We start from the raw sequence: 24,776 nt of genomic DNA, 5'->3' as shown, positions 1-24,776 counted from the left end.
GGAGATGTGACATCATCAGCCCACCTAATGAATATTCATGACGACTGTTTCCACAAAATATTGCTTAACTTTAAACTTCGATAACTTTATTATTTGTTATCCGATTTTGATGAAATTTTCGGCATTTTGTTCAGTGACTGTATTAAGATATAAATATTTTCAGCCCGGACCATCCCTTTAAGTTCGTCATTCGATCAGTGTTTGGGATTTAAAGCGGACTAATTGTCGCCGGAGTAAATGTCATGGAACCCTAGCCGAACAAACCATGTAATGTGCATAGTACAGTCCCCATCACGAGTTCAATGCTTAGATGATTTTAACTTGGGAGGAATCAAACTGGGACGCACAATATATGCATAACGGACATTTCAATTAATCTATCTATCTACATGTCTTCCCGAATACAACGTGTGTAATATTATAAGGGAGGATTCATCATTCATACCAAAGTTCCGTCATTGGGTTTCGAGCCAGTTATTCATGTTCCACAGTCTTGCATTTTCATCACATATTTTTAAAACGAAGCAGGCCTATTTGTCATGAAATTAATTCAAGTGTTAATACTTAGCTCAAGAAAAATTCTTTTTCACTAGATTCCTTCATAAAGATCATGCAAGAATCGAAATAATATGTTTGAAAAGCCTACCTGGTAACAAACATGCTGCGAGTCCGTACTTGAATAGCGAACACATAATCTGTTAAAATTCGATATAAAACGACGAGAGTGAAAGTAAAATATTGTGACGTGCCAATCTCACCATCATTATAGTCAATATCAACATAGAAATCTCCCGTTTCAAACACCATCAATGGTTATATCATATCATCATCACGACCAAGTGGGGCCTAGTCGCCGGTATGACCACCTCCAACATGTCAAATGTCATCATTCAGTTTGATAATCATCATCAAGATCATATAATTTACCTCATCATCATCACCATCAGCGTCACTATCATCATCATAACCAGCATCATCACCATGAATACCACCATCACCGTCATCATATATACCCTCTTTTTTAATTTGATGTTCTTGTTTGTTTTTTCTCAGGCAGTGTATAATGGTCAATAATTTGGTATACACAATCATAATTTGACTTTATAACTAAATTGAATTCAATCACAGAGGTACTTATCATTTCAAGCTCTGTTTCTTTTCAGAGCCTAATTTTGATGTTGTCTACATCATGTGTAAACACGCTATAGATTTTGTAAAATTATGCATCAAAGTTTTATTGCCAATTTAACTCGATCCTTGTGTAATTTTTATATATATATTGTATGGTTACAGACAACGTTTAACTGTCCTTTTTACACATGAAAAGTAAACGCTTGAAATTGAAACGTCTTTCAAAGTTACCATAAAAAATCAATATAGATCGTTATGTCCAATTATCATATAGTCATTTGATCTTAGAAGGGTAATAATTCTTGCAGAAATATATTAAATGTACGATTGTGACATAAAAGCTTTATGCAAAAATGGGTGACGCTACATAATCAAAAAGTCATGCGTGGGTATGAGAATCTTAACCATAATTATCAACTGGCAATATTTATTTATTATTTATTTATTTATTTTGTTTTATTTATTTTATACTGCAGGGTAGGCCTGTTCAGTTCTTAAAACTGCTTTACAAAGGCGCCCTGCAGTTTAAAATACATGTCAAGATAACTATGAACAACAACAACAAACAACATCAAAAATACAAAATACAAAATATCTAACATCAGAAACAATTAACACCAAAATATAGAGTGGGAAGTGACAATTTAAACATACATAGCATTGTAAATCAAAGGAATATCATTTCGCTCTTTATCAATTCGTATGAAAGGCATACGAAGGCATTATGTCTACATTCTCCGAGTAGGTCTTAGAGTATACTTGCCATTTTTGTAGATCTAGCGGCAACTGAATGCTGAGACAAATATGCGAGATTGGCAATATTTTGCTATAGTAGGACTAAAGGTTCATCGCGTGAGCAAAACTTTCTGATGATTTAAGGAGAGGTATTTTGTAAAAACGTTCTGCACAGAACGTCGACTTAATTCGTCCCGAAGTTACCAAGCCCGCTCGCTGATGTAGTTATAGAGCATGCAGAGTGAAATAAAATGCATCGTTTTTCCACAACGGATTCTGATTGGCCTTTTTGTCTTTGGACAAACTTCTGACATGTGGCGCCTAGCTGTATGCGTGATTGTGAGAAATGGCTAAATAAAGGTGGAGGTCTCCTTTCTTTGATCTCTGCTGATTGGCTGGCGAACACCAAGGCGGTATCGACACAACCAATGAAAATGGTGAAAGCTATGGCTCCGGTGTCTTGGATGTCGAGAAGCGAAAGCATATCCCATTAACCCAGTACATATCCTCCATAAGTGTGGTGGAGAAAATAATGATTTATGAGTTTACATTTTCATACATGGAATCATTCTGACGGAATCATTCTAATCAATGTTTTTATTGTCTTTTTTTTTTAATATCATAATGTGTGTTTGCGAGGGTGGGAGGGCACGTGCGCGTGTATGATTTGTACACACTGTCGAAATGATTAATGCTTTCATTCTTCGTTGAAATCTTGTGTGAAGAGGGAAAGGAAAAGTAAAGAAAAGGCAGACACATGACTGGTAGAAAAGGAGTAAAGTCGGAAAAGGGAGGAAAGGAAGGACATAACAAAAAAAAGAAGGGGAAAGCGGAAGGAAAGGGGACGAAAATGAAGAAAAGAACAGGTGATAAAGATTATTGTTCCGAAATACTAATAAATGAGTGAGATAGATGACATAGATTAAGAGATGGCAAATTGGAACTCGATTTTATGGCGGGAAATAGAAAAAAGGCAAAAAGAATTGGAAAATGAGGTAGAATGAAATTGGCTAAAAAGCTAAAGGGGAAAAGTTGAATTATGAAGAAAAAAGAAAATGAAAAAGACAAGAATTTAGGTACACACTCGGGCTGCCGAGGTTTGAAAATAAAGAAGGTGAAGAAAGAATAGGATGGCGTATAAAGTCCATAAAAGCTTGCTAAATTTCAAGCAATAACATTCCCAATCAGGAAATTATCAAACTTTGAGAGGTTCCTGACCTACCGCCCAAGAATTGCGCAAGGCTACACATGCCCTGTAATTATATTTTTAAAATTCACAACAACGATTTTCTCGTTCGCTTCGCTCGCTCGTGCCGCTTTCCCCCCTCATTTCCCATGTTGTGCCCTTTCTGAAGTAATATGTTTTGTAATTATATACCCGCGATTTCATTGAAAATAACGGCAAGTTTTGATAATGGCTGAATGAATCTCGAGAGGTAATGAGAGAGGCTCCGCCCCGGACTCCACATACGTGGCACTGGCGTACAAATGGAATGGTTTTGGGCCCTGGCCCCCAAAAGTTCTACGACCAAGAACCAAAAATAAGATAAAGGGACTGGGAAAATGTAAGGTATAAGGTTATTTTCTGAATAACATTTTAATTAATGCTCTGAAAAGAGGAAAGCTCATTCTTGCTGCTCATCTCTTTCAAAAATTTACAATTTGAAGTCGAATTTGGACGTATTTTTTCTACTTTCTAATTTCACAGAATAATAATGATAATAATAATAATAGGCATTTATATAGCGCCATCTATCTAGAAACATTCTATTCCGAAGCGCCATGGGCGGAAATCCCAGGGGGGACGTGTTTCAACAGGACAATGCAAGACCCCACACAGCACGGTTCATCACCAACTTCCTTCAGGAGCAGGACATTGACGTCATCCCATGGTGTGCATGCTCTCCTGACCTCAATCCCATTGAGCATCTGTGGGATGAACTTGGCAGACGGGTGAGGTCATCTACTATTTGTGGTCTTTTATGATGGTAAGAAATACATCATTGAAAAACGAAATAAAACATGTATTTTAGGACGAGATGACCTTACTTTTGGGATGATAACCCTTTTTTTTTTTTTTTCTTTTCAAATTTTCCAGCCCCTTGTCCCCCCTACCTTTTGGGAGAGATTTCCGCCCCTGCGAGGCGCACAAGAAAAGAAAGAATAAGAAAGTTTCGATGGGTGTCAAAGTGCCATTCTATCCAGGAGTAAAATGCCTTGATTTCTCAAAAATTGCCATTTTCAGCATTTCAATACCCTCTTTTTCTTGTTGAGATATCATTTCAGAGTACAATAATGATAACTGCATGTCTTTAGCCAAGTCATCAATACGGGATTGTTTTAGCATGCTTTTATCCAAATCCTGACATTAATAATTGGCCTGCTTCTATTCCACTCCACTTCCTGACATTGTAATGTATTGTTTTTATTTTCCATCAATCAAAAATGATAACAATGATAAATATATATATTGACCATAACAAAGATGATCAGTAAAAAGACGGAGGGATTGCCCTACTCAGCAATGATAACATACCAACGCTGTTTTACAAAGGGTCCCTTATAGATATGCACGTGTAAACATATAAAGCAGAAAAGGAAAATACTTAGTTGACTTGCGTTAACAAAATGTAAAAAAAAAATCAGGGATCTGAGCAGAAAGTTACAAAAAGTCTGGGGAAATGACTTAAAGGCTTTCCATCAAATGTGTCAGTCCATCTGGGTATCAACGTTGGTATTGCAATGTATACTATGAAAAACAAAAGATGGCAAAGTTGAGATACTTGTGATAGATCCGGGTACATATACCGGCAGACATCCAGAATGGTTTAAATCTCAATAACTAAGGATAATGCAGGTAAAAAAAGGCATGAAAGGGGGGAGTGGCGGACCCTGACCCGGAGGAGACAAAGCATTGGAGGGGCACTATTTGTAAACAATGCTGTGCCCCTCCAATGCTTTGTCTCCTCTGGGTCACGGTCCGCCACTGCAGGTAGGGGAATAGAAATGTATCTAACACCATGAACACCACATGAAATCATTTATTTATTTATTTATTTATTTATTCATGTTTTATTTAACAAAAAATCGATAAAAAGAACAGTGGAGGGTAGTCCGGTTCAGTTACAAAACTGATTTACAAGGCATGCTTCGGAGAAGAGGCTGGAATTTATTTGCCCTCTCTGTTCTTTTTTTTTACATACCGTTGTTTTCCTTCGATGACGTCGACATTGATAAGCAACTTGATAACAGTGGTTCGTATTAGAAATTTTCTTCATTTCTGATTATTCAAACTGCACTTTTATTTATTTTATTTTACTTTACATTTTGATGTTACTTGCTTTATTTCACCTTCCTTCTCGTCATTTCACTCCATTTTACTTTTCTTGATTTAATTTACCATGTTTACTGACTTTGTGTCACTTTCTTTACTCCTAACTTTACTCCTCATCACTTCCAATCTGCAGGCACAGACCCTTGTCTTTCACAATACACACAGTGCAGAGTCTGAAGTAGGGAGACTAGATTAACTGTGTTCTAGATTAACTATGTACTCTATACACATACAGAGTCTTCGGGTTCTAGTCTTTACTCTAGACCGGTTATTGGTTAAAGTGTCATATTTTATTTATTTTTTTTTTTTTTTATTAAAACATCTTTCAACAGGATTAAACATTAATCAGCTCGCAGGCTGTTTCACATAATGGTCCTGCATAAAGAAAATATACACATATTAAAAGGAAAGATTACAAATAATTAGGAATACATGTAATTATAAACAGCAAAGATTAAAATACAAATAATGCTAAAAAATGAAACATCAGAAAAAAAAACAATTAGCAAGATTTATCTCATAGTAAGATAAAGAAGTGAAGAAAAGGGAAAGAGGTACATTTTATATATCGATAGTGACAGGAATGGGTCTCAATTTAAAGAATCGTAACAATATTAATACTCATAGGAAATCATAATAATCGATAATAAGTAGATGTGTATTATTTGGTAATCATGCTAATAGTATCAATACTACAGATATATATGGACCAATGTAGAACAGTTGAATAATTCTTATATATTTGAGCGAAGTTTCTTGTAATGATGTTTGAAACTTTCAACAGAAATGGCATTCTGGATGTCTTCCGGGAGTTTGTTCCAAGTTACTGCTCCGGCATATTTGAAGGATTGTTTAAATAAGGATATGTTAGGTTTGGGTAATACTACATTTAGTGAATTTGCATTCCTAGTGTTCATGCCATGGCGATCGAAGTACATTTCAATTTCATTTGATAAGCGGGGAGGGGCAACGCCCCTTATACACTTGTACATGAGAATTTCCAGAAAATAATCTCGACGTTGGTCAATAGTTTGCCAGGAGAGTTGATTTATCAATGCATTCCCGCTCGCAATTTGATAGTCAGAAATTCCAGATACATATCTGGCAGCTCTTTTTTGCAATCTGTTTAGGGGCAGTTTGTAGGCTGCTGGACAGTTGCCCCAAACAGAGATTGCATAGTCTATACAGGGCTGAATTATGCATTTATACAGGATATTTAGTACATGTGAACTCAGGAATTTACTCAACTTGCCTAAAGAGTAGATCTTATAGGCAATCGATTTACATAATTCTCTTAAATATACATTCCATTTCAGGTTTTCATCTATCACAATGCCTAAATATCTTATAGACTTTACCTGTTCAATCAGATCATTATTAATGAATATATTCAATGTATCAGATGATCTTAATTTAATTAGTATTGTTTTGGTTTTGCTTGTATTAATGCGTAATCGGTTTCGGTTATACCAGTCATTTAAGGCGTCTACACTTTTCTGTAATTTCTTTGTTACATCTTCCAACTTACTGTCAGAGGAAAATACTACTACATCATCAGCAAATATGCTGCAAGTACCTTCAGTAATACATTCAGATATATCATTAATAAAAATTAAGAACAGGATGGGGGCCAGAACACTGCCCTGCGGTACTCCAATTGAAAGCTTTTTAATATTAGATAATTTACCTTTGGAAAATACAGCTTGCTGTCTATCATTTAAGTAGTTTTTGAACCAAGTGAGCATATTATTGATAATTCCATATTTTTCGAGTTTGAATAGAAGAAGTCCATGATCTACACAATCAAAACATTTTGAGATGTCTAGAAAGCATGCAGCAACCATTTCTTTCATATTTAATGCATCATAGAAATCATCTAAGACACGATGCAGGCACGTTATTGTTGAATGGTTCGGAAGAAATGCGTATTGATCAACATTAATCATGTCATGCTTTTGAAGGTAGGATAGTAGTTGAGATTGTATTTCCTTTTCTATGATTTTGGGGATGTGACTAATGACTGAGATTGGTCGGTAATTAGATTTTTCATCTTTTGAACCCTTACCTTTGAAAATTGGTGTCGTACGTGCAATTTTCCAGTCAGCAGGTACTATTCCCGTATCTAAACTAGTGTTAAATATGTCACATAAGGATTGGGCAATAAAAGGGGCAGCTAATTTCAATAATTTTGTATCAAAGTCAAGGATATCTAAGTTACTATTTGAGTCCAAATTGTCCAAATGACGTAGAATCTTTGAACAGTCAATTGGTTGAAAATTGAATTCATAGATACATGGTGGATGATTCCACTTTAATTTTTCTTTGCAAAATGATTTAGAGATATTCTTACCAGTATCAATAAAAAATCATTCATTTCATTACATTCAATATTACAACCAGGGTCCACAGATTTCGACACCCCATGAATCTTATTCAGTTCTGACCATAACTTCTTAGAATTATTTTTATGTTTCTTGTGTACATCATATATGAGTCTGTTCTTGCAGACTACTTCACTCTCATTTAAGTTCACTGCAATTCGCTTCACTACACTTTAGTTCACTCCAATTAACCGCATTTCATAATACCTTGTAGTTTCCTTTACACTTCTTTATTTATACACACTTCATTTTGATTAATATTAAAGTATGTTACTTCAAATCACTAGCTTGAATTCACAATGTTCAGTTCACTTCACTATGCTTCACTTATTTTTACTTTTACTGGACTTTTACTTAACTTCACTTACCTCAACCTTACTTCACGTCACCTCACTTGGCTTTACTTCAGTTTTATTTTACGTCGCTTTATCTTACTTCACTTTACTTTCCTCACTTCACTTCGCTTCAGTTAGATTCACTTTACTTTACTTTACTTCATTTCACTTCATCTAGCTTCACATAACTTCACTTCACAGCTTCACTCAACTTTACTCTGATTTACTTAACTTTACATAATTTTACTTTGCTTTGCTTTACTTCAGTCATGTCGGTGATTAACAATCCATGATTATTATTCAACAAAAAAAATACCACCTGTCTGAATTCCCTTTTCAAATCACTTCACTTCTTCTCATTTTACTTTTTACTCTGAGTCACTTTACTTTAATACACTATTTTTAATTTTATTTACTTTACTCTCCCCACTAAATATCTAAACGTTCATACTTTCTATTTCGTGACATCATTTTATCGAATTATATTTATAACCTATTACGGTTCCCATGTTGCCCTCCCTCATGGCTGCTATTGTTTCAAGCAATTACCTGCTTATAGCTGGCCCTGCATTTTTACCCACCTTACTATTTTACATGCTTCATTTATGTAGTTTTCAGTCTTATACATTATTTTACTTTTAGATTGTCATGCAAATATGTACTAATTTATGTCATTGTCATTTTATCAATTTTTTTTATTTGTTATTGATTTATGAATAAAATGCAGAAACTCCTGCAAAAAAAACTTTACGTTGCTATACTTCCATGTCGCACTGTCCATGCCATTTGAGAAAATACCCACTTGTCTTCATCCTTATCTCACGTTATACTTTACTTTATATTCCTTTACTTTACTTAAATTTAATTTAATTTACGTTCATGGTACAAGATCCATGAAGTTTTTAAATGTTCAGTAAGTATATCAAATGATTTAATCAAGATACAAATGGAGACACATGTATTCTGAGAATAGGGTAAAAATTCGCAAACACCCACTCTCGATGAATATGCCTTTGAATGGGGATTTTTTTTTATAATCAGCAGTTGGAAGGTTTGTATTTTCGAAGGTCACATCAACATTAACAAGATCATTTGAACAAACGGCTGAACGTAAAACAGGCAATTTGATCGCAATTATAGGTTACAACAATGATAATGACATATGTTCTTCAAACACATTGAGAAAAACATTTGAATATTTCCTACATCATATATTAAAAAAAAATTATTGTATAATAGTGTGTGATTGACCCATTTACATTATCGCCTTTATTTTGCATATAACTGTTTTTATCAAACTAAACAAAATTGCTCATGAAAAAATATGTTGTAAGATTATATGAGAGTGCTTCCTTTTCTGTAGTAGCTCCATGCTTTTATCAATGGAATATTTCAATTTTACACTAACTATACAGACAGCCCTCTTCTTCTACAAAATTTATGCCCGAATAAAATTTAATGTATTATGTTTATGAAATTTGCTGGTCGTGGGCAGTGGTATAAAGTTGATGTTTTTCGTAAACTTCAGGACAGCTATAGTGATTTACGTATATCAAAATCATATCTAATGACTATTTTCCCATATAGGTTCCACGCGCTCATCTACAAAACTGAACTTATATTATTGTTTCGGTGTGACGGATCCAGGGTTTCTGCTCTCAAGGGGAGGGGGAGCACGTTCCGGATGTGCACCCCCTCCCCCCTCTGGATCCGCCACCGGCCGATACGGAGTTTTCTGGGCCTTGCTAATCTCTAAACTGCCACTGTTAAGACAAAATTACGCCCTTTTCTGCCCCCTAATTTTTGTACCTCACTGCACCGTTGGTAAGAACTATTGCAAGGTAATTTTACAACTTATACAAATTGTATGATTTGTTCGTTTCCTGTAATCATCTCAGTAGACGTCATATACCCATAATAATTTGACGGAAATAGGTGACGGTATGTCCAACTGTCTACTAGACATGAAGGATTAATGGGCATGTCAATGTTTAATCAATTAACAGGGTTAATTGCGACATGGATACCTTACCCCCGCCTCGTCCTCATTTATGTCAATTCAAATTTACGATCTGGTTTTTATCTTTCCGCTGGTATATCCTCTGTTTTTATGTCATCGGGGATTCGAGCCTGGCCAGTTTACATAAGAACAGACTGCGCGGCCGTAAGAGTGCCATATTTTCGCAAGATTTAGATTTTTTTCAAACATGAGTGGAAACGCCGGCAACACGAATTGCGAATGTCTCCTCTAAAAAATAATTATTTTTTTTAAAGTTCAACTCGAGTGATTCAGTCAGTCGGCAGGCCGTACAAAACACACCTATATAGTTTATTCTGGAGCACAGCACTGTGACTTTGGAATAACCTCTTCAACCGTGCGCGAGGATTGTTTGAAGAAGAAAACGACAAAACTCTATTTCGACGCCACTCAAGCTTTTCCGGGAATGGTAGGAGAAGTTACAAGCAGGGGTGTGCCCTCGGTGACACTTTCGGGGTTGATTATTTCGTTAAAGAATCTTCAGTTATGGGATTAAACATCTCGGCTGGGCGGACATTGCAAGAGGAAGGATCACTGGATGCCAGAAATGATGATAAGATTGTAAAATACATGAAGGATGTGATAAATGGGGACAATGTTGATGTATCCAGAGAGGTAAGCCCATTTTTTTATGTGCGTGTTTTTTTTGGTAATGATTTTACAATAATAAAAAGGCTTTCTTTTATATACCACTGATGCCATTTTCGACACCAAGCAAGCCTCTCATAATGATTGTTCTTGTTCCCTTCGTTCGGATAGTGCATTGTTTAAAGGACAAGTCCATATCCCAATAAAAAAAATTGATTTGAATAAAAAAAAAGAAAAATCCAACAAGCATAACACTAACAATTTCATCAAAATCGGATGTAAAATAAGAAAGACATTTTAAAGTTTTGCTTAATTTCACAAAACAGTTTATGCACATCCTGATCGGTATGCAAATGAGGAGACTGATGACCACTGACAATTCTGTGCACAAACAGTAACAACATAGTAATCCGCCATGGCCAAGTCCCATGACAAAAGTGATTTGAACCCGATCCGGGATCCCAGGCAGTATATTCGGACTTTTTAATATAGATGTATCAGAATAATTATGTTGAAGTTGAAGGTTATATAGTATTAAGCTGACTTAACAAGTGGAACGCCTCTGGCAGTCTCGCCTGCATTATGCGATTTAATATATTTCATATAATGACATAATACCACGTTCATTGACCATAGATGACATTTGAACGGTGACTTAAGACTTGTCAACTACACCCATGTCCACATTTCATTCACTCTATCCATAAACTTTCAAAGTTATGATGGCAATTCAACAATTACCCTAGTCCTTTGCCAGGACTGTTCTGCTTTTCAGTTGATCAATAACACAATCCTCGACCTCTACGCCCGAAATGAAAACAGCCCCACGATTTCCTACCCTCATCGTGAAAGAGGGGATAGCGCGATCACTGGGGATGGCGCGCAGGGGAGAATGAAGCAAGGGGAGAGAAATAACAAGTACACCGACGTCTAGAATCTAGACTACAATTACCCCAACGTGGCCTACGTTTATTGACCTTAACTGACCTTTGACCTTGGTTTTGTGACCTGAAACTCACAGGGGATGTTCAGTGATACTTGATTACTCTTATATCCCAAGTTTTATGAAATAGATCCATAAACTTCAGAGTTAGGATGGTAATTTAACAAAGACCCCCAACACGGCCAAAGTTCATTGACCTTAAATGACCATTGACCATGGTCATGTGACCTGAAACTCGCACAGAATATTCAGTGGTACTTGATTAACCTAATGTCCAAGTTTCATAAACTAGATCCATAAATTTTCAAAGTTATGAAGGTAATTCAACAAATACCCCCAACTTGGCCAAAGTTCATTGACCCTAAATTACCTTTGACCTTGGTCATGTGACCTGGAACTCAGGAAGGATGTTCACTAATACTTGATTAACCTTATGTCCAAGTTTCATGAACTAGATCCATAAATTTTCAAAGTTATGATAGTAATTCAAAAAATACCCCCAACTTGACCAAAGTTCATTGACCCTAAATGACCTTTGATCTTGGTCATGTGACCTGAAACTGGTGCAGGATGTTTACTAATATTTGATTAACCTTATGCCCAAGTTTCATGAACTAGGTTCATATACTTTTTAAGTTATGATGTCATTTCAAAAACTTAATCTTCGGTTAAGATTTTGAAAATAATTCTCCCAACATGGTCTAAGTTCATTGACCCTAAATGACCTTTGACCTTAGTCATGTGACCTGAAACTCAGGCAGGATATTTAGTAATACTTGATTAACCTTATGTCCAAGTTTCATGAACTAGGTCTATATACTTTCTAAGTTATGATGTCATTTCAAAAACTTAACCTTAGGTTAAGATTTGATGTTGACGCCGCCGCCGCCGCCGTCGGAAAAGCGGCGCCTATAGTCTCGCTCTGCTATGCAGGCGAGACAAAAACGATTGATCGTGGTTATTCATGGCATGCTCTCTCATTTCAGGCTCTTCAATTGCTCATGAAGAACCTCCAACCAATGTTCAATTTAATGCTATTTTGGATGTCGAACCTTAGCTGAGCATCTGTCTCATCAATTCGATTTTATTATCGTTTAGCACTAGACTATTTTCATCTGCGTTGCCATGCGAACATTTCACTTCCCCCCCCAAAAAAAAAAAAAAAAAAACATGAGGAAAAGCGATTGGAAAAGAAAATCAGTGTGGAAAAGGGAAGGCATTTTCTCCATATTCTCTATAATAAAAGAATAAAGACCAAAGCGGGGCACCTTTTCTTTTTCCTGCGCTTCACGCAGGAAATAATGATAATAATGATAATAGTAATGTCTTTCCTATTGGCCTAGCGTCCTTTCCCTGCCCCGGTTCTCCTTCTAAAATAATAATAGTCTTCTTACCAAAATATACAGTCGGGAATAAAATGGAATGTCTTTTGTTTCTTGCTGATTTTTGACATCATACTTTCGCGCTTTTGGTCGGAGCGGGGCTAAATCTGCCCTCCTTGCATGACTCTTTTTATCCCCCCCCCCCCCCCCACTTTTCCAATTAGTACTTACCACTTGATAGGCCTTATAGTTAGTCGCTTCTGAATGATGTTAACAAAGACCAGGCATTCATTGACACCCCCCTCAAATCTCTAAAATTTTAGCTTCCCCCACTCCCCTCTTTCTCCCTCTCTCCCTCCCTCTCTCTCTCTCACTCTCTCTCTCTCAATTCCTCTTCCTAGACATCTGCAATGTTCCATAAATGATCTTTCTGTTTGATCTCAGGATGACGAAGACCCTTTCTTTGTGTTAGATCTGAAGGATGTGGAGAAGAAGCACCACCTATGGAAGCAGGAGTTTCCAAATGTGCAACCATTCTATGGTAAGTCTGAGCCACACCAACGAAAATTACTGCCTCCAGTCCGACCAAAGTTATTACGTTATTATTATTATGTTTTTTTTTTTAAGCACACCTAGTTACCTATAATGCAAATAGCATTTCCATTTATTTGAAAGCGATAAAAGAGCATTTTAGATTAAATGCCTTTGCTCACGGGCATATAGGTGCCGCGGCCGGGGATCGAACCCCGGACTTTCCATGTATAGCCAGGCGCCTAAGACCACTCGGCCTCGGCACCTCATTTTCAGTGACATAATCATAGGTCGGTTTGGATCGGATTCATGTGTGTGGCTCTAGCATAACTTGGAAATAATTACATCTAATTAAATAAAGTATACAGCAACAGTCACTTTTTGAATCTCTGCGGCGACCCTGTAATCGATGTAGATATTCTAGAATCCACGGCGGCCACGGCAAGTATGACTGAGGCATCAATCACCCAAAGATGTATAATGAAAATTTACCGGGGAAAAATCGTGAGGGATGTTTTTAAACATATACCATCTCTGACCCTGTAACCATGGTGTAACAAAAATGACAAAATTTGCTCTTTCCACCCTCACTTCTCCCAGGGATAGTGATAACCAATTTTTTTTTCTTCAGCGGATAATTTTGAACAAGAGCCCCCCCCCCCCCTCACAGTCTTCGCTATCAGCACTCCGATGCATGTGCGGTACCGTAGTGAAAATGTCTCGGTGTTTATAGTGAGAAAAAAGTCAGGGCAAGCTATGTAGAGTACCGAAGTGTGACGTCATCAATTTTCTTTCTTCTTTTTTTTTGCATTTTAGCATGTTTGATAACATATTTCGAAAGATCGTGATGAAATACCTCTACAACTAAAATTCTGTTAGAATCGGTCACTGGGACCCCAAGATATGATCTCATAAATACATACTCAGCCCAATAAAAGTCAATTTACATGTATTATTGGCCTGTTTCCTTACAAATGTTAGAACCAGGCCAATGATACATTGATTTCAATGGGGCTAATTATGTATTCATGAGGTCATGGTTTTTTTAGACTTTCGCAAGGCCTTCGATTCCGTAGACCATGAACTTCTGATGCAAAAATTATCTAAATACGGAATACGAGGCACTGAGCTTACCTGGTTTACTAACTACCTAGCCAATCGCAAACAGAGAACAATTGTAAGGGATGCCGAGTCCACATGGGGTACTATAGTAACTGGGGTACCACAGGGATCAATACTCGGACCCCTCCTATTCTCGATTATGGTGAACGACCTTCCTAAAGTTACCTCAAAAAGTAGTGTGATGATGTACGCTGACGATACTATTATCTTTTACAGTGCAAAGAAAATTGAAGATCTCGAAACTGTACTTAATAAAGATTTGAAACACATCAGTAACTGGGTTAATAATAATGGACTAAGGTTAAACCCCACTAAGACACAATTTATGATTTTTGGAACACCCCAGAAATTAGCAAGTACGAACAGACCCCTTTCATTACATTTGGACAATCATGTAGTACTGCAAGTAGACAGCTACAAATACTTAGGTGTAATCTTAGATCCTGCCCTAAATTGGAAGGATCACTTACAACATGTTAGTAAAAAAATTGGACCTAGATTAGCTCTATTGAGAAGATTGAAACAATTTTACCACTAGATAGTATCAAGATGCTAGCAAATGCTCTGGTATTGCCATTGTTCGACTACTCCAGCACTGCTTGGTCAAATCATGGACCTACTACACAGTAGTGTAGTAGGTCCATGGTCAAATTGTGCAATTGCGACCAAAGAGTCGCTTGTGAAACAACATAAAAGAATGCCACGAATTGTCCTTGGAGTTGGTACACGTACTTCCACAGATTATGTTTTGAGTCAGTTGAACTGGACATCAATTGAAAATCGGTGGAAAATGCAAAGATGTAAGCTGGTATACAACGCTATAAATGGACAGGCACCAAAATACCTGACCAATTTATTTGACAAAGCGAATTCTATTCATGGTTACAGAACCAGAGCTGCAATAACTGATGGACTTTTGATACCAAAAGCAAGGAAAAATTCTGGCAAACAAGCCTTTTCCCATGTTGGTGCATTGGAGTGGAATCGTTTACCGCATGATGTAAGGCAGGCACCCTCTAAACACACATTTACTGAAAGATTCTGGAAAGTGACCCAAAACTAGGTAACGCCCCTCATGAAATTCCTTTAGTAAATGACTAACTCACCTAATACAGTAAAATATATCTTACATATCTATATTTCTAACCAATTTTAGTATACCAATAAACAATTTCACGTGCCTGACACCATGTGGTTGCTGATTCCACTCCACTGAACTAAATGTAGATGACAATAAGTTTTATGTGCATGTTCTGTAATTGTTTTCTAATGTATTTTTTGTTATTGTATTCCAGGGCCTCTAAGTATAACAGTGTTTGAACCACTGACATAGTCACCCTGGTAAAATAAGACGTAATAAATAAAATAAATAAATATCTAAGGCTCCCATGGACCGATTCCCAACAAATTTGATTTGTGGAGGTATTTCATCATGATCTTTCGAAATATGTTATAAAAAATGCTCAAATGCAAAAAAAAAATTGTGATGTCATCACTTCTATACTCTATAACTTATTGTGTACGTTAAAACGTTTCTTTCAGCTGTTAAATGCAACTCCAACAGAAGAGTACTAGAAATGTTAGCTATACTTGGAGCTGGTTTTGATTGTGCGAGCAAGGTAGGCATGAACGGTAATAAATATGTGTGTTCATTCTCTATTCATTTGGGATTGTTGTGTTGCTACGAGAAAACACTGGGTTGTGTTGGTATTCCATTTCTTCATCACATCTTTCAATTTCAGGGATCGAAGCCAAGCCAACATTATATATATATATGTAAAGCAGGCATCTGGCTTGAATGGGACTACCCTGCTTTTATAAAGAAAACATGAATAAATAAATAAATAAATATGTGTGCGTGTGTTTGTGTGTGCTATCATCGTGAATATTTCAGCTACAGTGTACATGTATATAACATTCGGTGGGTTATTCACTTTTAATACTTATTCTTCTGAAGCAGTTGTCAAATAGCTCGAATATTCATAATCTTGGTATATATTTCATTTCTCTTCTTATGATCTGTGCATCCTTGTCATGCTAATATTTAATTTCATGGAAATGTTTCAACATTTGAAATTGACGTATTCTTCGTTTAATTTTCTTTTCTATTTCTTTTTTTTTAATATGTTAATAGTATAATTCTTTCCTCTATGACAACTGATGTTTGCTATGATATAGGACAATTACTAAAAAATAATTATTTACTTGTAAGCGGGAAATAATGTCACTAATACCACGATTAAACAATCAAAGCGTTAACCGATACTTACCCCGATCTTAAACGAACACTTGGCCTCATTACGATTTATGATTTTCGCAATAAACCTGAAAATATGCGTCATCCCACGCCCATAAATCTGGATGATAACTGGTTGATCATTGGTTGTCTCCGGTCTCAGCAATATAAGAAAACTTGTAATTTTGTTGCCACTGCTCTGTTAATATATCAAACACGATCTATTGAATATTATTGATTTTAACCTTCTATTTACACAGTAAAATACTGTATGAAATTTCATACAACGCTATTTACCATGTTTACTATATGAATCTTACAGTAGTTGCTTGAATTATTGAGAGTTCAATACTTAGAATCAAACTTTGTTGTTCAAGAAATTAAACACGTGTTTGAACTGTTTAAGAATTACTGTGAGATTCATATAGTGAACAGCATTGCATAATTTTTATACAACGTTTTTACTGTGTAGAATATTACTTACATGCAATATAGTTTAGTAATTCTCTCAGAAAATTTATTTATTTTCTTTGAGACTAGAAAATGTTGTTAAAAGTTTTTCCCTATTCAAATGCTATTTCCATTCTCTCGTACTGAACAAATCCCATGGAACGACTATTATTTCTTTTCATTTCATTTTATTTATGTTTATGTTTCTCGTTTGACATTTTGTTTCACGTTAAAAGAAAGCAACAACGATAATACAAAATATAAAATTATAGACAATTGGAAAATATATAAGCAACATGATTAATCAGTTATTGATTTACGTGTAAGTCAAAGAAATATGATGGGACCTACATAAAAGCAAGCTTCTATAACTGAGGGTCCGATGAATAATTTGTATGTAATACAGACAGACATATAAAATCTAATGACATTAAAACGGATAGAAATTAATGTAATGACATTAAAGTGTAAATGCACCCTGACAAAAAAAGAGATTATTGTAAAAATAGCAGAAAAAATAACAAAAAATACTGGTAAAGGTTTGAGGAAATTCTATCAAAGATTTTTTTTTTAAGTTATTCAATTTATATTTTTTATTTGTGACGTCATATGCGAGCAACCTCCCATGTATCGTAAATTAAATGGGTTTTATTGTATCTTTAGTATACCAACAGACAAATTCATTCAAATCCGCTCCTGAAAAAAAGTCATCACGAGCCATTTAAAAAATTATTTATTCATTTTATGTTACACAACAAAATAGGGCAGCTGCTCGTATATGACGTCACAAATCAAATCTTAAAAATCAAGTAGCTTTCTCAATCTTTAATGGATTTTTCCTCAAACGTTCACCAATGTTGTTCATTATATTTTCTGCTATTTTTTAATAAACTTTTCGTCAGACTGTCTTTCCCTTTATACCAGTTTGATGTTCGTTTAAATACAGAATTTGAAAACAGGAGGAGGCTCAACATGCATGAAATCACATTTTGATGGCAATTTTTACGTTTTTGGACACCATTGCCATGTGAAAGGAGGGATAATTAGGGTTAAAGCACTTTCAACCAGGTTCCACGGCCCCTGTGGAATAGGAACATTACTATACATGCATATTGTTGAAAATGATCTCTATAATCGTATGGGCTGTGTAGGTCCATGGTTTTACTGTTTATCACCATGCGGGTACTTATCATTTTTCATGAAGATCATACATCTATTTGCTTGTCTGTCTTTACTGTTTTTATGTTTTTATTATTTTACCGCATCATCATTATTGATGACATCGCGAGGAAGGCCTACATATTTACCAGTACATGCATGACATGTGGAATGAATGAAATAAAACAGAATTACCATCCCTTTAGGGTAAAATGTTTACCACCACGAGGGTAAATATGTGTCCAATCAATTTTGGGCTGTATTTTACCCAAATGCGGGAAGCATATTGCCCAGTAAGGTTAAAAAAAATAAGCAGCAATTACTTTAGAATGGGCACAATTTTCATCGCACTGGAAAAATAAAAATGCCTGAAATAAATGCCCATTGTTGCCTGGACACATAATTACCCTCATAGAGCACTTTTACCCAATATTTTTAGAGAGCACTTCTATTATCAATATAACTAATATATGATATATATCATCATTTTGTTATTATCGATATTATCTCTACTGTTATTGTCATGTTTGTTAAAATAATCTTCATCTTGATCATCATTATCATTTATTATCCATATTATCACAATTGTTATTATTATTACACTCTTAAAATAGTTGGGCAAAAGAATGCCCAACTTTTAACCAACCCTGAGCAACATACTGTCCACACAACTATTAGTTAAAATTTGCCCAAATTGGGTGATAAAAACTGATAATTGGGTAACAGATTTGCTCAATTGGATAATAATTGCTCAGAATATATATTTTTTTGCCAACATACATAACGCAATACAGTGGACAGTATGTTGCCCAACATTTTAAGTGTGTACCATTATTATTGTTATTATTATCATTATTATTTAAATTATTGTTCTTATCATTAAGTATTCTTATAATAACTATTATTATTACTATTATTATTATGTATTTTGTTATTGCTGTTATCATTGCTTTCATTATCATTATCATTAGGATAGAAGTAATCGAAGTAGTTGTAGTAGTAGTAGTAGTAGTAGTAGTAGGAGTAGTATAGGTATTGTTATTAAGTATTATTGTAATTATTATTGTTATGATCATTATTATGATCATCAAATAATTGATTTTGAGGCCTCTTGGAGTGTCAGTGACGGACAATACAAGTCCTACAATTACTGACTTTTCACTCTCCTTCTCTCTCTCTCTCTCTTTCTTTCTTTCTTTCTTTCTAAAATGTTACCTTCATTTTTCACCCCCCCCCCCCCTTCCAGGCGGAGTTACAGCAGGTGCTTGATCTAGGCGTTCAGCCTAATAGGATCATATATGCACACCCATGCAAAGCCAAATCACACCTCATGTTCGCCAAGGAGAACGATGTCCGACTCATGACGTTCGACAACGAGGACGAGCTCGTCAAAATAAAAGAAGTCTTTCCAAAAGCGAGGTTAGATCGACAAAAGATGTTACGTTATCACATTTAGGTGCACTTCTTTCAGGTTTTTTTTTTCAAACTTGCTTCTTAGTTTTCATTTTGAAAAGGAAAATTCCTTTTTGTTTGTTTCGAATTACCACCATTTAATATACCTGCCATATGCTGTTATACTAACTACCACCATGATTACGGCCATGACAAGGCAGATTTGTAAAATAAGGAGGACAATAAACTGATAAACATTTATTGACAGATCTTCTCTTGGTCTTACTGGTGGTTTCAGAAATCTGCTGGCAAGATGACATCATTTTAATCTGTTAAAAGAAATGCCTTACATCTAAGTTTCATTTGCACTTGTCAATTGATAAGAGTTCAAATCAATCAAGAAAGTTCATGTAAATCTTCAACAAAACTGGATGAATATTGACGAGGAATGGTGGTATTGGAATAATTATAGTACTTATTTTCAAGGGACTCATGGGAGATGACGTCATCCGTTTTCTCATTGCTAATCCATGATGGCGTATACCATCGAGGGTCCCCGATCCCGATTTTTTTCTTTAAAAATGTATTTTCTTTTATCTGACTGTATACCTACGTCAATTGAGGACTTTCCAATTAGCCTACAATATACGATAATTCTTCGGAATATTTTTTAACGTTTTTTGTGTAAGATTTTTTAAGGGTTTATCAAGTGTGCTAAACAAGTTGATTTAGTACCGTACAGATGCTGATAATAAATAATGGTGATAAATGTGTTCAGATGTTTATAAAGCAATCTATAGCAATTCATTTATAATTAGAGTTCGTATTCATACTCAAGTTTACAAGTAGGCTTATCCCACTCACATGACCTGTATATAGATTAGCTGTTTGAATTATAATGCCGGGATCATATGTCAATGAAATTCAGTATATATTATATATATATTGTGAAAGAAATGGACGAAGAGAAAAATGGTAGGCGTAGCTTAAATCAAGGATCCCCAGAGCTATCTGCCCTTTGGAAAATTGGTAATGCCGAAAAAATGTCTCTGCCGGGAATCGAACCCGGGTCCCCAGCTTTGAACGCCGGTGCCTTAACCACTAGACCACAGAGACGGGTTAATGGCTAGGCCGACCCCGATCCGATTGACCGGCAGATAGACAGATTTTTGACACTATACCAATTATAATTTTCTTTGTCGGGAGTAGGTGGGTTTTGAACAATGACAAGCCGCCATGCCTCAGCTGGATCAAAGCTATTCCTTTGATACAGTACACGTATGGGAGAAAGAATACAGATGTGTGAAGTTATACATCATGGTACAACAGCTTTGGCAACTCTTTTTTTTATTTTAAATATTGTGAAAGAAAATTATAATTGGTATAGTGTCGAAAATCTGTCTATCTGACGGTCAATCGGATCGGGGTCGGCCTAGCCACTAACCCGTCTAGCCGCGGCGTTCAAAGCTGGGGGCCCGGGTTCGATTCCCGGCAGAGACATTTTTTCGGCATCACCAATTTTCCCAAAGGGCAGATAGCTTTGGGGAACCTTGATATAAGCAACGCCAACCATTGTTCGCTTCATCCATTTCTTTCACAATATATATATATATATATATATATATATATATATATATATATATATATATAACAAAAAAAAACAATTCAAAATAGTTCAAATTGGTGAAGCTTTTTTCAGTACTTTTTATTCAATGTTTATACTTTACATATTTCAATAAAAAGAAAAAAAACAAGAATAGCACCGCGAAAAGTACATTTAAGCAAAATAGCGCCATGGGAATAAAGTGAAGGTAAAGAAAATAAACAGTTGAATGAAATATCAAAGAGAAAATAAAAATATAAAGGAAGTTAAAAGAAAACAATCGTGTTTGTATCTTTATATATATATGTAATGTACATGTAAGTATCCTTGTTTGGCGTCACCTATGCCACGTGGAAGTCGAAAAACAATATCCTTGATGACGGTTTAGTAGTTCATCTGGCAAATTTTTTGATCTTCATCAAGACCATGAAAAATAAAAAAATGAAAGTGATCCTTTTTACAGTGTCTTCATTCTGAAGATACAAGTCACTTTTGATTGAAATTTGAAATTGCTCAAACTAGGCAAACTGCATGATCGAATGGCATATTGGGTAACACATCACCAGCATAAAATCATAATTTAACGATTTTCTTTTAAAAAAAAAAAACGGTTACAACTTTGTATCAATAAACACAGAATTTACTTCCGCGTATTAATTTTTTTTCGAATTGCCCCCCCCCCCCCAAAAAAAAAAAAAAAAAAAAAAATACGCGAATATAATAAATTTAGTTTGTTATGTTATTGAATACTAATTGCGCAGTAACGACAGATTTCAATACTTAAAAATGCAATTTATTCTCCATCGCCATGCTTTCTCGTAGTTATTCAAAGTCATTCAATATGCTCAATAAATTGTATACATGATTGTATACCATGTTCATGATGTTATAGATATAACTACTAATTTTCCATCTAAAGCATACTTATAAAAAGGCTACGCTCCTTTGCATGCAAGTCATCGAGGATCGCGGAATCGCAATAAATTGTATAGTTCATGTGTATCATGTTTATGATTTTAAGTATTTTGCTTTGTTTCATTGTTCCTTTTGAATGAGTATTTATTATTAGAAGAAAGGAATGGTACCGATTTGTATGTCTGTTCTAACATCAGTTTATACTCGTACCAAATGAACAAGTGAGGGTCTTTAAACCGAAAGAAATTCATTTCAACATTTCTTAATGTCTTACGCTGTTTGGGAGTAATCCCACTACCCCCCCCCCCCCCCGCCCCGCCTAAAGACCATTCCCCCACACTCTTCACCATATATTCCAGCTCCATCGCCGAGTTGGCCGTCATGCCTTATATCAGGGGTAAATTGCTAATTTGTCTACTGCCAACTCGTCCACTAACCACAAGGTCTACCTTCATGTAGTCTAATCACCATTTCGTCTATATATGACAATTTCGTCTCATAACTTCTTGGTCTAATACCTATTTCATTATCATTCATTTTGCACAATTAACACTGAGTCCAATTAGACCAAATGTTATGTATGGACAAAATGGCTATTGGGCTAACTGGTTATTAGACGAAATGGTGAGTGGCCGAACTGGCAAAGAGACCATGAGGATAGTGGACGAACCGATGGTAGACCAAATGATAGTAGACGAGTTGGCAATTGGAAGAGTTGGCATTAGACAAATTGGATATAACCCGTATCAGCGATGGCAACTGAAAAAGATAGGGTCAAAAATATTTTCAACACACACCGACCCAAAAGCATTAGAGACAGTCGTAAATTGTGATAATTGAGAATGGCAGCTTTCAAAAAAAATTAAGTGCACGTTGAATATTACTCAAATAATTTATAAGCTATCATGTTTATTTGAAATCATGGGTCCTCTTCATTCGAGCGTGAAGCAATATTACACCAAACATGCCGAATGGGCACCCGCTTATTTGGGATAAACCACTCGAATAATTTACCGCTTATTGTCAAAAGATGATTGACGCTTCTTCCGGTCGCGTAATAAGCCCCAAATCTCAGGGCAAACATTGTTATAGAAATCAAAATTTCTTGAAAAATGCGAGGAGCGAAACGAGCGAGCACAAATGTTGACTCTATAAATACGGAAGGCTAATTCCACGATAGATTTTTAAAATAAGTTAAAATTATATCATGTTTAATCCTTTTGCCTGTCGTGTTTTTCTGATTTTTTTCTTTGTGGTGGAATATTTCGGAGGGCCTTGCCCCAAGCCCCTTTCTATACGTCAGTGACCTATTAATAAGTAATTAATATCTTCCTTTTTTTACGGAATTGGTAGATTGGTGTTGCGGATATGGGCCGAGGACACAACAGCAGTGTTCCCTCTATCGGTGAAGTTTGGTTGCCAACTTCATGAAGTTCACCATCTTTTGAAAGCAGCGAAAAAGCTCGATCTTACTGTTGAAGGAATCAGGTAAGCTTGCCATTTCCACATGCAGGATATGCAAATCATTAAAGGAAAGGGATAACAGGAGTTTAGTCAATCCACATTCTATCCCTTGTTAATATATACACTTGGGAATCGTAGTAATATTCCGAAAATTAATGTTATCATTCATTCTTGTTTGATTTCATCCTCCACGTATTGTAAAATATACCCCGAACATAATAACAAAACTATGTTAAAAAATTCGAAAGAATTTGTTCAGCAGAAGTGATTTCCTTTTGCTCCCCCTCTTTCTCTCTCTCTCTCTTTCTCTTTCTCCTTTTACAATGTACATTTTTAAGTAGAGGCGTAGGAGGCCTACTGGTGCAGGCGCCGAGCCGATAACAACCCACCCCCCTTCTCTTGCCAACTTAATATTCATTAAGGGTAGATTGTGGTTGTGGAGGGGATTTTTTTTCAATAAAAAAAACATTTTAATTTCTTAGTCATAACATTTCCCATTTTATAGTTTCTTGAAGCAATGATAATTTCATAGTCATGACGTTTTCCATTTTATAGTTTCTTGAACAATAATAATTCACTATTTTGTCCCAAGCTTCACAGTGAAACGCTGTTTAAAACTTTATACCTGTACAACCCTTTTGAACTTTACAGTACTTGTGTACAGTTCATACCACCATGCTTGATTTATTTAGAATTCAATATTATAAATTATACTTTGTTGTTTCAGATTTTAAACACCTGATTGAAATGGTTAAATAACTACTGTAAGCTATAGTAAACAGGTTTATATTTGAAAAAAAAAATAAACAGCATTTTTATGAAATCGCTCGCTCATGATATTTCCGGACATCGTGCACAATACCTCTACACTCTGAAAAATGTTAGGCAACATACTCCACACAACAATTGGTTAAAAAAAATTATCCAACTCTGGGTAGTTTTTAACCAATACTGTGTAGTTTTCACCCGAAGCATACATTATTGGTTTAAAACTACCCAGAATTCGATAATTTTTTTTTAACCAATTGTTGTGTGGACAGCATGTTGCCCAACATTTTTATGGAGTGTATACTCCATCCCCTCAAAATAATTGTTTCC

At 35.6% G+C, this 24,776-nt stretch overlaps 1 protein-coding gene across 4 annotated transcripts in view; it reads left to right on the top strand.

Annotated features, from left to right (window-relative positions):
• The first annotated feature begins 5,020 nt into the window (after positions 1 to 5,020).
• The window catches only part of LOC135157288 (ornithine decarboxylase-like), a 22,668-nt gene continuing 2,912 nt past the window's right edge, over positions 5,021 to 24,776 (top strand). Inside the window, exons 1-5 of one of the 4 annotated variants that reach the window (XM_064112391.1) lie at positions 5,021 to 5,120; positions 13,252 to 13,348; positions 16,003 to 16,079; positions 19,551 to 19,723; positions 23,568 to 23,702. In XM_064112391.1, coding sequence (XP_063968461.1) covers positions 5,085 to 5,120; positions 13,252 to 13,348; positions 16,003 to 16,079; positions 19,551 to 19,723; positions 23,568 to 23,702 — 518 coding nt within the window. In that variant the 5' untranslated portion in view covers positions 5,021 to 5,084. Of the gene's footprint in view, positions 5,121 to 9,947; positions 10,570 to 13,251; positions 13,349 to 16,002; positions 16,080 to 19,550; positions 19,724 to 23,567; positions 23,703 to 24,776 lie in introns of those variants that run through there. The other 3 variants (XM_064112390.1, XM_064112392.1, XM_064112393.1) reach the window with 3 other exon arrangements.

The sequence above is a fragment of the Lytechinus pictus genome, chromosome 17 (assembly GCF_037042905.1).
Source record: "Lytechinus pictus isolate F3 Inbred chromosome 17, Lp3.0, whole genome shotgun sequence".
NCBI classification, from domain to species: domain Eukaryota; kingdom Metazoa; phylum Echinodermata; class Echinoidea; order Temnopleuroida; family Toxopneustidae; genus Lytechinus; species Lytechinus pictus.
Note: the sequence above shows the minus strand (reverse complement) of the source record. Positions and strands in the feature narration are given on the sequence as shown.